The sequence below is a fragment of the Syngnathus scovelli genome, chromosome 5 (assembly GCF_024217435.2).
Source record: "Syngnathus scovelli strain Florida chromosome 5, RoL_Ssco_1.2, whole genome shotgun sequence".
NCBI lineage: Eukaryota > Metazoa > Chordata > Actinopteri > Syngnathiformes > Syngnathidae > Syngnathus > Syngnathus scovelli.
This window is the reverse complement of record NC_090851.1, coordinates 645415-659122: the sequence shown is the minus strand read 5'-3', so window position 1 is coordinate 659122 and position 13708 is coordinate 645415. Positions and strand designations below refer to the sequence as shown.

The 13708-nt window shown below is 48.6% G+C and overlaps 3 protein-coding genes and 1 long non-coding RNA gene across 11 annotated transcripts; 2 read left to right on the top strand and 2 right to left on the bottom strand.

The window, feature by feature from the left end:
- Positions 1–1511: 1511 nt before the first annotated feature.
- LOC125969093 (uncharacterized) lies at positions 1512–5600 on the bottom strand. Of its 2 annotated transcripts, XM_068650791.1 has the most exons (9): positions 5394–5600; positions 4779–4924; positions 4601–4707; positions 4261–4379; positions 3216–3717; positions 2792–3110; positions 2631–2716; positions 2375–2552; positions 1512–2269 (listed from the first exon to the last, which is right to left on the bottom strand). In XM_068650791.1, the coding sequence occupies exons 1-9, from the start codon at positions 5452–5454 to the stop codon at positions 2120–2122; spliced, it is 1668 nt and encodes a 555-aa protein (XP_068506892.1). In that variant the 5' UTR covers positions 5455–5600; the 3' UTR covers positions 1512–2119. The 2 variants fall into 2 exon arrangements, with proteins under 2 accessions (XP_068506892.1, XP_049576760.1); XM_049720803.2 differs by having other exon boundaries at positions 2792–3717.
- A 113-nt stretch (positions 5601–5713) lies between these two features.
- Positions 5714–7464, top strand: LOC125969094 (uncharacterized). The gene is made up of 2 exons (XR_007481440.2): positions 5714–7136; positions 7213–7464. It is a non-coding gene; the product is annotated as an uncharacterized lncRNA (long non-coding RNA).
- A 378-nt stretch (positions 7465–7842) lies between these two features.
- Positions 7843–10329, top strand: LOC125969020 (protein CutA homolog). Of its 7 annotated transcripts, none has more exons than XM_049720675.2 (7): positions 7843–8098; positions 8433–8497; positions 8666–8814; positions 9164–9223; positions 9560–9605; positions 9674–9723; positions 9801–10329. In XM_049720675.2, the coding sequence occupies exons 2-7, from the start codon at positions 8450–8452 to the stop codon at positions 9898–9900; spliced, it is 453 nt and encodes a 150-aa protein (XP_049576632.1). In that variant the 5' UTR covers positions 7843–8098; positions 8433–8449; the 3' UTR covers positions 9901–10329. The 7 variants fall into 7 exon arrangements, with proteins under 7 accessions (XP_049576632.1, XP_049576633.1, XP_049576638.1 ...); XM_049720676.2 differs by having other exon boundaries at positions 8430–8497; XM_049720677.1 differs by having other exon boundaries at positions 7844–8098; positions 8433–8568.
- LOC125969025 (somatostatin receptor type 5) lies at positions 10092–12235 on the bottom strand. Its single transcript, XM_049720687.2, has 2 exons — positions 11331–12235; positions 10092–11242 (listed from the first exon to the last, which is right to left on the bottom strand). The coding sequence occupies exons 1-2, from the start codon at positions 12231–12233 to the stop codon at positions 10679–10681; spliced, it is 1467 nt and encodes a 488-aa protein (XP_049576644.2). The 5' UTR covers positions 12234–12235; the 3' UTR covers positions 10092–10678.
- Positions 12236–13708: the final 1473 nt, after the last annotated feature.

Here is a 13708-nt window from a genome sequence, read left to right as displayed (position 1 = left end):
TCTGCGGCACGCCATTCTGAAACAGAAGGGGGGGGGGGGGGGGGGGGAGTGGGGACGCTGCAGTCGGCCTCAATGTCCTCTGCCACGCGGCGTGCACTTAAAAGGCCGGCGGCGAGAGCTGATTAGAATGCAGAAGAGGACGGCTCTGCTGCAAATTGAAAACATATCGATTCTCCTCATGCTTGGAGGAGGAGGAGGAGGAGGAGGAAGAGCTGATGGACAGGCACGGACAGAGAGGGAGAAGAGGATGAAATCAGCTCATAAAACACTAAAGAGTTTGCACGTAGTACACATGCACACGCAAAGGGCGGAGGGCCAGGTGGTCACCATGGCAACGCGGTCAGGGCGCCGCGTATACGTGTGCGTGCGTGTCACGTCCAGCTGTGGTGGCGAGAGGCCACGGATGCCGACGAGGGAGGACGTACAGATGTGCTGACTGCACAGTTTCCATGGGAACAGGCATCCCTGCCCCCCCCCCCCCCCCCCTTCACCCGCACCACCGCCGCCTCCTCTCGGCGCTGCCATCATTGCGAAAAGCAGCCGCTTATGTGTCTTCCCGCGTTTTGATGTGCATCCGTGCACTCGCAGTAAGCGTTTGTGTGTCTTTTTGCACGTGTGCTGAGTGTGTGCGGCAGTTAAGAGACGCTCATCCAGTTTGATTTAAGATGGAGGCAATGAGGGCAGTGTGAGGGAGGAAAAGGGAATGTTATCAAACAGAGTGGCTGCGTGCACGTGCAATAAATCAGTGGGTGCGTGCGTGCGTGCGCGCGCGTGTGCGTGTGTTTAGGTGATGGGCATGATGCTCCCACGAATTTCCACGGACAAGTGCCGAAATGTCGTCACCCAGTGGCCAATACTGCCACTGCATGTTCAATAATGGACGTGACGGCTTGTTTGATAAAACCCAGGGTTTATCATAAAAAATAAATAAATAAAAGAAATTAAAAATGATATTTTACATTTTAGATCTTTTTCTGGGATGTTTTTTTTTAAACTTTATCCATCCATTACTCCACATTCTGGAGAAAAACATGAAATATGTCGTTTATTTTACAAATAAAGTCGACGACCCCCACCTTAAAAACAAACGTGTGGTGTCGTCAATGTCAATGATCTGTCGCAAAACCCAACGCGATTTATTTATTTATTTGTATTTTGACATGAATATCGGCGACGTCGCAGATTTAAGATTGACGGCAGTTGTCACACTTTACGACATATGCATGCGACACAATGACGTATTTAACCGCGCGATGAAGTAGCGCTGCTGCTGCTGCTGCTGCTGCTGCTGCTGCTGCTGCTGCTGCTGCTGCTGCTGATGATGATGATGATGATGATGCTGATGATGATGATGCTGATGATGATCTCTGCAACGCTGCCATCAGACACCTGTGGTCACGTAGGTTTCTCACCACACACATCTCTAAACAAACAATCTATTTGGCCAACCTCATAAGAGTCTCAATTTGGAGATGCTACAGATTTGACTGAAAGAAATCATGAGAAAGACAACGTCTTTAACGCCTTTATTTTGCTTCAAACACGTGTACATCAGTTGAATAAAGTGACATTTATATACGATTCCGAAAAAAACGTATCAGAACCTTTGTTTTCAATTTAAAGTACGATTCCGAAAAAAATGCATCAGAACCTTTGTTCTCAATTTAATGTACGATTCCGAAAAAAACGTATCAGAACCTTTGTTTTCAATTTAAAGTACGATTCCGAAAAAAACGTATCAGAACCTTTGTTTTCAATTTAACGTACGATTCCGAAAAAAACGTATCAGAACCTTTGTTTTCAATTTAATGTAGGATTCCGAAAAAAACGTATCAGAACCTTTGTTTTCAATTTAACGTAGGATTCCGAAAAAAACGTATCAGAACCTTTGTTTTTAATTTACGTGTCTTCTTACGACACTCGGCACTGGATTTTCCACACAAGCAGGCGCTTGCTGTGAAAATCTTGTACCGTGAGATTATTTAACACATCTAGTTTGAAAAGGAAACAAGTGGTGGCAACCGAGCTCAAAAAGAAACCGATACATTAGAATGGAGCTGATTGCCGTCGGCATGCTGACGCCCTGCCCGACAGGAAGCGGCGTCACACGGCCGCGTCATCACATCAGTTGGACGCTGCTCAGCATCACTTGCCACACCTCCAACCAGTTGATGCTCCCGATATCAAGTTGAGGACCTGCGAAGTCCAGCTGGAGCTCGTCGTTCAAGTCCAGGTGGAAAGTGCCCATCTCGCCGCACTTGATGACAATCTGAAGAGTGACAAGATGGCGGCAGGCTCAGTAAGCGCTCCGACTCTTTGGACTGCGGTCAAGCGGCGCCAATTTGTCACACATTTGTCATGCATCTTCAATCACCTTGAAGGGGAGACCGGCTCCGAAGGGGTGTCCGCGGGGCAGGTCCCCGGTCTGCTTGTCACTCCACTTGCGGTCCACTCCGGAGTTGAGGGTGAAGGTTTGGCTCTCCAAGTCCATATTCAGGTGCAGCGCCGCGGTCACGTTCTTGCCGTCGCGCCCGTCCAGGTTGATCACCAGCCTGCCACACAAATGCCATTGTGCAAGCTGCCTTCTTTGAGAGTGTGCGTGCGTGTGCGCGTGTGCGCGTGTTTCTTACTTGTTTGCTTTGGGATTGGATTGTCCTCTGATGACAATGGTCCGGGCCACACTGAGACCGTCGAGCACGGCTTGGAATCCGCCCATCTGCGCGCACCCGAACAAAAAAGAACGACGACAACGAGGCAATGCACTTTGGAGACAGCTCAGCCGTTAACTCACCGGGTTGGCAATCATGGCGAGCAGGCACGCGCATGTCACGTTGTGGGAGGAACACGCCTTGTCATCGGTGGAGATTGCGCACATCTCGAGCTCCCCATCGGTCGGAGGAGGGCCGGCAGGACTGGTGGCAGGCTTGGCCGTCGTCGTGGGGCAGGGAGCAGGAGGAGGACAGGTGACCGGCTTGGCAGGAGTGGTGGTGGGGCAGGGAGCAGGAATAGGACAGGTGGCAGGCTTGGCTGTAGTGGGAGCGGGAGCAGGAGTAGGACTGGTGACAGGCTGGACGGGAGTGGTGGTGGGGCAGGGAGCAGGAGCAGGACAGGTGGCAGGCTTGGTGGTAGTGGGACAGATGGGGCAGGGAGCAGGAGTAGGACATGTGGCAGGCTTGGCTGTCGTGGTAGTGGGGCAGGGAACAGGAGCAGGACAGGTGGCAGGCTTGGCTGTCGTGGTAGTGGGGCAGGGAACAGGAGCAGGACAGGTGGCAGGCTTGGTGGTAGCGGGACAGATGGGGCAGGGAGCAGGAGTAGGACAGGTGGCAGGCTTGGCTGTCGTGGTAGTAGGGCAGGGAACAGGAGCAGGACAGGTGGCAGGCTTGGCTGTCGTGGTAGTAGGGCAGGGAACAGGAGCAGGACAGGTGGCAGGCTTGGCTGTCGTGGTAGTAGGGCAGGGAACAGGAGCAGGACAGGTGGCAGGCTTGGCTGTCGTGGTAGTGGGGCAGGGAACAGGAGCAGGACAGGTGGCAGGCTTGGCTGTCGTGGTAGTGGGGCAGGGAACAGGAGCAGGACAGGTGGCAGGCTTGGCTGTCGTGGTAGTGGGGCAGGGAACAGGAGCAGGACAGGTGGCAGGCTTGGCTGTCGTGGTAGTGGGGCAGGGAACAGGAGCAGGACAGGTGGCAGGCTTGGCTGTAGTGGTGGTGGGACTGACAGGACCTATTTGAAAGGAGAGCACACATTAGAAGATACTCAAATGTTGCTGTTGGGTCCCGCAAAGCGTTCAACAGTGGCCACATTTTGAGAGATGCCTTGAACTAAATAAACTTATCAAATGGTGAACGTGTTCATGCAAAAAGAAAAAAAGAAACTTCACAGAAGTAATCGTTTCTTGATAGACATTGTCAATTATGAAATCATGAATCGTTCAAAAGGGAGAGTGGATCAATGTCAACATTGAATCAATTTGACCAGACTGGCTTTGATGCGCGGGGCCAATGGCGGTTGTGAGAAGGTGCCACGGAGGTGAGCATGACGCCCTTCTCCATTTGGCCAGGAGGTGGCGGCATCTTCTGCAAGCTGGGAGTCGGCCCCTTTTTTTTTTTTTTTTTTTTCTCCAGGCTGGCTGTCACGCACGCACGCACGCCACGCCACTTGGACTATTTCCAGCACGACGTCAAAATGTGAAAGTAAATATCACCAAGTCCGAATTTTTTGGAGTGTAGTGACACGCTACAGTTACAAAACAAGATCTGTACTCACGCTTGCAGATGTAGGGAAAAAGATTGTGACATGGGACGTCATTCCAATGACCCCAGGGAAACATTTCAACGCAGTGTTCATTTCCACCAACGTTGTTTGGCTCACCGACATTCCATGCCCTGCAAGAGAAAACATTTTTGGCGCTAACTATTTCAGTGATTTTTTTTTCTCAAATAACAATGAGAAGAAGTCTTTCAGAGCTCTTGCTCATGAGTAATGAGGTATTTCTCAGGGTTAATTGTCATCATTTAAAGCAACAAGTACGCAAGAGAAACCCTTTGAGCGATTCGCCGACTGAGGCTCACAAGCTGTCGCACTTTTTCAACGGAAGGACACTCACGAGTAGGAGAAAGATGTTCCGTCGGCCCACTGCCACGGTTTGCCAGTGGTCTCACGTCGCAGGCCAATCCAGGCTCTGGCACCTCCTTTTTTAGATTGCAGCCAATCCTGCAAGAATGAAAGAGAGAGAAAGGTGAGCGAGTGAGCGAGCGAGCGAGCAGCTGAGCGAGTCGTGGTACCTGCTCTCTTCGGTCCAAAATGGTTGTCAGGTGGGCTCCCTTAAATGCACACTCGACCCGAGCGTCCCACCACGTCTTCAGGTCCTTTCCGAAGAAGTAACAGTGTTTGTTGTATTCCAGCCATCCGGTCGGACACCCGAACAGCTCTGGAACGACAACGAGAACATGATGAGGGCCACGCATGATCAACCACTTGGCTTGCGAGACGAAAAGAAAAGGTGGGGTGCATGGCTTGTCGTCTAACAATGTCCCCAACACTTTTCTCTGTGTGCTCTCTGCGCAGTAAAGGCAGAACGCGGCTTTCATGCGATCTTTCTTGACTTTCTAGCAGTTTTTGGACAGGGAACTTTACAAATGAGTTTTTCCCATGACATAGATCGTGCTCATTTAAATGTGTGCACATTTCCAATGGCTGGGTTCAAAAGTGGACCGACCAGGAAGTTGAGCTTCCAATTTTTCACCCAAATTGGGTTGTTTTTTTACCCGACAATTTGACGAGCGTGCCATTCAAGAAGAAAACGTTCAAAACCTCCAAGTGGAAGACAATACATCCGATGAAGAAAGATGAGATCAAATCACTTGTTGAAATAACATATCTATCAAAAAATTGCTCACCAATGCAGGTCTGGCTCAGCGTGAGGGTCATCAAGAGCCTGGCAGCGAATGACGGCGACATGGTGGGGATGGATGCGGTGGGCCCAGCTCAGTCAGAAACAAAGCAGCAAACCACTCGGACTTGAATTAAGATGCCGGTGCGTCGTTGAGCGAGCGAGCGAGCGAGCGAGACAGTGTAAGTGGATGGATGGATGGATGATGCTTGCTGAACGTGTACTTTAACCGTGTGCCAGTCAGCTCCTCCCAAGACATGCCCCCAACACGCAGCAAAGATGATGATGATGCTCTTTGCGCACTTTCAGACAGGGCGGGAGGGAGGGAAGGAGCTAGGACTCCTAAGTTTTGTCCCTGAAAAAACAAAACTTGAAACTGAACATGCCTGTGTGGAGTCTGACTTTGAAAAATTGAATAGGACGTGTGTGACGTCATTTCAAAGCTTCAGACAAGCCTTTTAGGATGGGCAAAAACAATATCGCAAAGAGTAAACATGCATTAAAGCTATGTGCTCTCGTGATTTCTTTTTTTCAACCTGTACTGTGAACCAAAAGGCAGGCAGGCAGGCCGGCCGGCCGACCGGCCGACCGACCGACCGACAACACTATATGTTGATGCTACACGGAAATCTCATATCATGACTATTTCCACGAAAATGGCCAAGAGTACCGGTGCCGGACGTAAAACCCGTCATCGAATCTGCTCCGAGGTAGCCACTATGCCATACTATTCAATGAGCTATCCGTATATGAACTATTGTAGTATCGCTTGGGCTAGTAGTCACCGGACCAAACTTGAGCCTATATACCGTCTGCAGAAACGAGCTCAAAGAGTCATATGTTGGGTACATCCAAAACATTCGTCTCAGCCTCTTTTTACTCAGCGAGGTCTCCTCGCTGTTTTTCAAGTTAATCATCTTCAAATTGGTCTCTTTGTTCATAGCTCATTGGGGAGAACCCTTCCCCTATTTCTGTCATAACCTATTTCGACACAATTCTCAGGTCCATAGTGACCCCATACGCAGCTCAAATGACCTCAGACCACCAATAGCTCAATGTAACTAACATAGGCTACAGAGGGTCAAAGCTTTAACTATTTCGAGGGGACTCACCAATTTAAGAAGGCTCGGAAATCACTTCTCTTAGACAATAAATATTGATTCCATATGATATGCTAAATGAACTCGGATCCATTCATTATTCTCTTGACTTATAGTTTTGGTGCGTTTGACCCTATTGCTGTATGCCTTATCCCTCTTATTCCTTTTTCTTTTATCGTTCATCCGTATGACATGTATTAGGACGCATATTTCTCGATCCATTGAAATGTGACCTTAAATGTACTCGTAGTTCTGGAGAATGCCATTTCGTAAGCCAGCCCTCGGAGGTTTTCTTTAGACATTCTCCATCGCGCTTATGGGTTAATCGTTGTACATTTGTAATGTTTTTGCATGTGAAAACAAACAAACAAAATGATATATACGCATGTATATATGAGCTTCTCACGAATAGCAGAGGGAAGGTGACGGCCATCTGCATTCCGCAACCTCTAAGATGGGGACCGTGCAGGGACAGCAAGGTGCACATTCAAGGCGCAACACAAGATCAACACGTTGGTATGCAGCCGAGGAGTTTGACAGCTTGTTACAAACTATTCGCTTTGTCCCTGTTTTTGGGTGGAGGTGACGGCCATCTGCGCACCTTCCTTGCGAGCAACGCTCCCGTTTCTCCCCAACGCCGCAGATTCAAGGTCACAGTGAATCACAAAAACAAATACTTTGATACTTTGAAATAGTGAATAAAATGATACAACTGTATCCGTTTAGGAACAGGCTGTAGCCGGAAAGAGATGTGCATTTGCAGGAATAACACACCCAAATGGAATGTACTGTGCCCCCTCTCTTCTGGCCATTTCAAAAAGTTTTTTTTTTCTTAGTTTTATTTTTTGTGTTGTTTACTTGTATGTATATTGTGTACTATGTCTTGTCACCGTGGGATAGTGGGAAGGAACGTCATTTTGAGCTCTCTGTGTGTCTTGGCAAATTGACAATAAAGCAGACTTTGACTTTTTGACTTTTCTTTTGCAGTCATCTGTTGAGAACATTCATTCAAATCAAATTGTTACTTTTTTAATCAAATTGTGATTCATTCGTTTGTATCCATTTGGGAATTCCAGCTATTTATCATGTGCTACATGAATTGTTGATATCATCGTAGCTCACAGCTTACAAACACATAAAAGTTGATAAAATTTATTTTAATTATGTATGTATGGTGTTTATATATGTGTGTGTGTGTGTGTGTGTGTGTTTATATATGTGTGTGTGTGTGTGTGTATATATATATGTGTGTATGTGTATATATATATATATGAAATTAAAATGAGAATTATAATTGAATACTTTATTGCAGTATGTAAATTCTTCACTCAACGGAAGCTCACGATGACGCTTCCTGTGACGACATCTGAATGCGACATAATGACGTATTTAGTGCGCGCTGAGGTAGCACTGGAAAACAAATTTTCTTTTGAGTATAAGTGAACAGACGAGTTCACAATCTAAATAATCCCTTTATTGTGATTACTAGTAAGTGAATGTTTTTGAACAGATTCTGTCATCTCTTACTATCAGTTGTCGGCTGGTAGAACTTCTCGTGTTCTCGACGTTACGGCAGTGTCGTCGCTCGCTTGGCGCTAGCTATAAACAGCAGGTAAATTGACACGTACGTTAAAACACACACCAACACTATAGTTATAGTTATCTTATGGCACTTATATACTCTTTCAATACGTCCTATAAAGAGGCCTTGAGATGCCATTGAGCGGCTAATATACGCTAACCGCTTGTTTTGACAAAGGAGGCGTGACAGGTGTTGAAGCAAAACTTACGACGCGACATTTTTTGAGCATGATTTAAATGTGTTTATTTTATGTAAATGCAAAAGTGTAAGCTAGATGGTTTGATTGAAAGTCCCGAGAGAAGGACGTTACGTTCTTAGTTGTGGTGTTTGTTTAACCAATGTGCTTGTGTCTTGTCCCAAGCAGCCTTACGTGTTTGAGGCATGCCTATTGGACTTCGCCGCTTTGAGGCGCTGCAAGCTTGCCTTCTGGTTCGTGTCTATAAGCCTTGCGTGTAAATGTGACTTGACTATTGATGAAGACAGTCTGCATCTTCTATCAAGTTCGTATTAAAAGGCTGCGCTCTTTGCTCCTTCCCCCACTGTAAGTCTGCAAAAGTGTTTGCTCTCATGACCTCATTTTCTCCTCTCCTTGGTCAGACGGTGCTGCTGAGCGTGTTTATGTTCCAGCTGCTGAGGAGCGTGGGACCGAGGGCTTTCTCCATGGCTTCCGAGACGTACGCGTCGGGCGCGCACTCGGCCGCCTTCGTCACCTGCCCCAACGACACGGTGGCCAAAGACTTGGCCAGGTTGCTCACGATCTTCATCGTGTGGTGTGGTGTGGCTGCTGCTGCGTCAGGAAGCATTTTTGCTCAGTCTTATTTTACATTCTGTTCCGCACTCCATTATTCAAAAAATTGCGTTCTTTTGCCCGTTATTTTCATTTTTTTTAATATTTTACAATAGATATCAGATGTGTTTTTGTTTTTTAATATTTTAACAAGGATCAAATATCTACTCAATGTCTAATGCATATAATTGCTGATAAAATTGCACATATTATTGGTGCTCTTTGAAGAGTGTAAACGAAAGAAAACAAACAATCGGCCATGGCCCGTTTGCTGAACGTGTGTTGTTTGTTTTGCGTTGCTGGCGCAGGGGCATCGTGCAGCAGAAGCTGGCCGCCTGCGTCAACATTGTTCCGGCCGTCACATCCGTGTAAGTGTCGCGCTCGCTCGCTCGCGCGCGCGCAATGCTGCTCACAGCAAAATGACACTTTTCCTTCTCTCTGAATCATTGATGGAGCAACCTTTAACTAACGTCAGACAATCTGATCATACTTTCACAAAGATCCGTCATTCGTAGTTTGGTTTAGTTATTCTCTAAAGTGTGGCCCCCTCTGCTGGTAAATGCTACCTACTGTCCCAATACAATATGATTATTTATTGAGCAGCTAAGTACTTTTTCAGGTGGTATTTGATGAGAACCACCGACACGATTATTCTGAGGATATTCTTGGCCCAGGTCGAACTTTGCTGTCGTTAATATCGCCAGGTACGAATGGCAAGGGGCCATCCAGGAGGACAGCGAGGTTCTGCTGGTGAGCGAGCGAGCGGCCCTTTCGAAATGCACGTCGAGACGTTTGACGCGCATTTTCGGCCCATTTAGATGATCAAGACCAGAAGCTCCAAGGTCCTCGCTCTCACCGACTACGTGCGGTAAGTCCTCGAGTCGTGCGTCAATCGGGGGCGCCCTGTTGCATTTTAACGGGCGCGCTGTTCCTCGCCGCTCGCAGTCAGAACCACCCGTACGAGGTGGCCGAAGTCATCAGCCTGCCCATCCACCAAGGCAACCCGCCCTACCTCAAGTGGATCGCCGACGTCGTGCCCGAATGAGGACGCGGTACTCACGGGCAGGTGATTAGTATGCTAATGACCCCCTCCCAAAAAAAGAAAATGGCTGTAGTCAAGTTTGTATTTTGGTCTCTAGGAGGCGTTATCGCTCCTTCATTTCAATTGATTTCACAGAGCCATTGAACAGCAATTGTGATTTTATTTTGTACAAATAAATATGGTAGCGTAAAATGGCGGCTATCCTATGAAAATAGTCATTACAAACACAAAAGCGTACAATAATTACTGCAACAATTACGATATAAACCAGTCGAATTGACCTGTTTTCAAATCTAGATTTTTTTTTTTTTTACAATGTAAAAAAATAAATGCCAGCGTCCAATAAATACACAATAGGATTTCCACAATGTCGCGCTTAGTTGCACCACAAAAAATAAAGGATACAATAAAGCTAAATTCTTATTATCTTAAGTCTCAGCTTTTTTTTTTTGTTAATACCTCATAACACTTGGATATTTTCCACATATTAACCATACATGTACTATATGTAGACAACAATAACTATATTAGCAGCAGCCACACTGAGGTTGAACTAGTTTTAGCGCTTAGCTTTGGCGCTTAGCTTTGGCGCCGATGCACATCCAGTCGAGTTGAACGTTTTTGCTTATGGTGTTAAATGACGCTTTGAGGGCACGGTTAGGTTGTGAAATGAAGGCTTTGAAAGTGACAGTTGGGTCTCCAATGGAGTACAAAAGACTCTTTGGTCTCTTGACATCATTGAGGAGTTCCTAAAGGGAACACATTAAGTTTGACACGCCAGTCACAAGCAGCTGATTTCCAGCGCCGACTTTTCATTTTGTGACTTTGGCTCTCCCTGCTCCCGTCCTCCTCCGTTCTCCTCCTCCTCCTCGGGAGTCCCCTCTCTCCCAGAACCTTCCGGACCTTCTGTCCCGTTCTTTTGCGGGCTCGCTTCGCCGCACTCGGCCCCCTCCCCTCGGCTCCCCGCCGGCCCGCGCGCAACCATGCCGCCCCAGTCCTCGGTGGGGCGCCGCCCCCCGTCCGAGTCCACCCTTTGGTGGCTACGCACCCGGCGTGAGGCCCGGCACAGAGCCCTGCGGAACCCCCGCTTGAAGTTGTCGGACAGGAAGGCGTAGAGGATGGGGTTGGCGCAGCTGTTGGCGTAGGACAGGGCCACCACGAAGAAGTAGAGGCCTCGCAGGTCGCCGGGCAGAACCACCAAGAGGTTGACGATGTTGAGGGCGTAGAAGGGGAGCCAGCACAGCACAAACACGGCCACCACCACCACCACCATGCGGGTCACCTTGCGCTCGGAACGACGGCGCCGCGACGATGTCGCCCGAGCGCGTTTGCCCACGCTACGGACCTGAGGACCGAACCATCCGTTATCGATACCAAAATGATCCCTTCCTTTTTACGGCGGCCACGTCAACGCTTGCCTAAGCACTCCTTACCTTGATGACGATGAGCAGGTAGCACATGCAGATGACCAGCAGGGGGCCGCAGAATCCCACCGCGAACGTATACACGATGAAGACGGTCTTCCAAAGCTCCACCGGCTCCGGCCACACGATTCCGCAGTCCCCGTCCCCTCGCCTCACGTCGGCGAACGCCACCACCGGGAGCACCACCACAAAGGAACCCAGCCACAGCGCCGCGCTCACCGCCTTGGCCACCGGGGGGCGCCGCCAGCGCCCGGCCCGCACGGGCTGCGCCACGGCCAGGTAGCGGTCCACGGACATGACGGCGAGGCAGAAGATGCTGGTGAACTGGTTGATGGCGTCCACCGTCATCACCACCCGGCAGAGGAGCGAGCCGAAGGGCCAGGAGAGGAGCGCGTTCTGGGCCGCCAGGAACGGAAGGCCCAGCATGAAGAGCTCGTCGGCCACAGCCAGGTTGAGGATGTAGATGTTGGTGGCCGACGACCCCCGGCTGTGGTTGACCACCACGTGGATCACCAGGGTGTTGCCCGCCAGGCCTACAGCGCACACCACGCCGTAGATGAGTGGGATCAAGACGCCCGCCGGGCCCGGGAGGGGTCCCTCTGACCTCGGCGGCGCTTCTTCGCCTTGCTCCCCGGTCAAGTTGTGGGTGCCGTTGAAAAGGCACCAGGCGGCAGAGGGGACGACGTCCTGGCTAATCGGAAGGAGCTCCATGGGGACCGCCGGCTGGCAATCGGAAAACCTGCGCGCTCCGTCAGGTGAAAACAGAAAATGAGCCGCTTTGCTTTGCGACTTCCATCCATCCATCCATCCATCCATCCATCCATCCATCCATCCATCCATCCATCCATCCATCCATCCATCCATCCATCCATCCATCCATCCATCCATCCATCCATCCATCCATCCATCCATCCATCCATCCATCCATCCATCCATCCATCCATCCATCCATCCATCCATCCATCCATCCATCCATCCATCCATCCATCCATCCATCCATCCATTTTATCCTGTTCAGGTTCGCCGGAGATGTTGGCGCCAATCCCGGTCGGCTGACATCGGGCGAAAGGCGGACGACACCCTGAGTTGGTCGCCAGCCGCTCGCAGGTGATGTTTTTATTTTCCATAAAGTTGCGTCATATGAGTAACCTACCGCTAGAGTTGCCCAATTTTTTTTTTTTTTTGGGTCAAATGCATAACCCGTCAAACAAGGCAAACAACGGTGTTGTCGTCCTTTAAATGGCCTGACAGATGTTTCCACTCAATAGATGAAGCGGACGGAGGCCAGCTGAATGGTAAGTCGCTCATTATCTTGGCGCTCCGACGCCATCAAAACCAAAACATGGCTGGCTAATGGTCACTACGCGGCGCGCAAGCACACCCGCGGCCTTTGCTTGTAATGGCCAATAATTGGCGCCGCTCGGCTGGGGATAAAATGTTCCCGCGTAGGGAGGGTAAACAACCGCCGTAAACCCTGACCAACTGGACGCCAGTGCATGTGGAAGAAGAAAACAAAAAAAAGGAGAGTACAACTCTCAAACAACTGACCTTCCCATGAAAACTCTCTATCTAAAACGCGAAAGAAAAAAAAAACTCTGACAATTTGGCCTGCATCTTGTCAACCTTGATGTAATTTGGCGCCAAGGGAAAACTACGGAAGCGAGAACTTACCACACATGGGTCAAGAAAAAAAAAAAAAATGGCACCATAATGCTTGCTAGGTGCTTTCCCAGATCAAGCCCAGCGCTAATTAACGACACGGGGCCGCATTGATCTATGCGATTGGGTGACAAGCAACACAATGACAACGTGACGCACGGCCATTGGGCATCAAGTAGCGCTAACGTGGCTCGAGCAGAAGTCGATTCATCGACGACAAGGTCGATTTGAATCGATTTGCTCGTGTACGCTGGGGAAATTGCTCCGTTCTCTCAGATGGCCTTAAATTGATGAGATCGTAAATTCGCCCAAAATAGTCAATCGCTGTCCTGTCATGGACGAGTGACAGTGCGTGATTGAACGCTTTCACGGTAACACAGACGCCAGCCAGACATTGTCAATCATAATATAATATTAATGATAAACATATCATATGTAAAAATAGTTGAACAAAATGCATTTTTGCTCCTTTAAAGCAACACCTGAGACGAAACATAAATCCTCAAAATGGATGACAGCAGAATTTGAAAAATGATTCATTATGCACTTACTAATAAAGACAATAACAATGCAATAGAAACAATACAAAGGTACAATGATCCATAAAAACAAAAAGTCAATGCAATACGTGACTCATGAAATGATGTGACATTCAAAATGATTCTAAACAAATCACTTGTATGCATACGGAATGCATTCAGACCAAAATAAATCCAATAATCTGATAA

Bases quoted from the DNA above. Each gene is read 5' to 3' on its own strand.
- LOC125969093 (XM_049720803.2), bottom strand. From the start codon at position 5,454: ATGTCGCCGTCATTCGCTGCCAGGCTCTTGATGACCCTCACGCTGAGC. The intron at 2,717-2,791 runs GTGAGTTAACGG...GGGTGCGCGCAG, and splicing joins TCGCCATGATTGCCAACCCG to ATGGGCGGATTCCAAGCCGT. The intron at 2,270-2,374 runs GTGATTGAAGAT...GTCACTCTTCAG, and splicing joins GAGCCGGTCTCCCCTTCAAG to ATTGTCATCAAGTGCGGCGA.
- LOC125969020 (XM_049720675.2), top strand. From the start codon at position 8,450: ATGCCTATTGGACTTCGCCGCTTTGAGGCGCTGCAAGCTTGCCTTCTG. The intron at 9,224-9,559 runs GTAAGTGTCGCG...TAATATCGCCAG, and splicing joins GTTCCGGCCGTCACATCCGT to GTACGAATGGCAAGGGGCCA. The intron at 9,724-9,800 runs GTAAGTCCTCGA...CGCCGCTCGCAG, and splicing joins GCTCTCACCGACTACGTGCG to TCAGAACCACCCGTACGAGG.
- LOC125969025 (XM_049720687.2), bottom strand. From the start codon at position 12,233: ATGGATGGATGGATGGATGGATGGATGGATGGATGGATGGATGGATGG. The intron at 11,243-11,330 runs GTAAGGAGTGCT...TTCGGTCCTCAG, and splicing joins ACCTGCTCATCGTCATCAAG to GTCCGTAGCGTGGGCAAACG.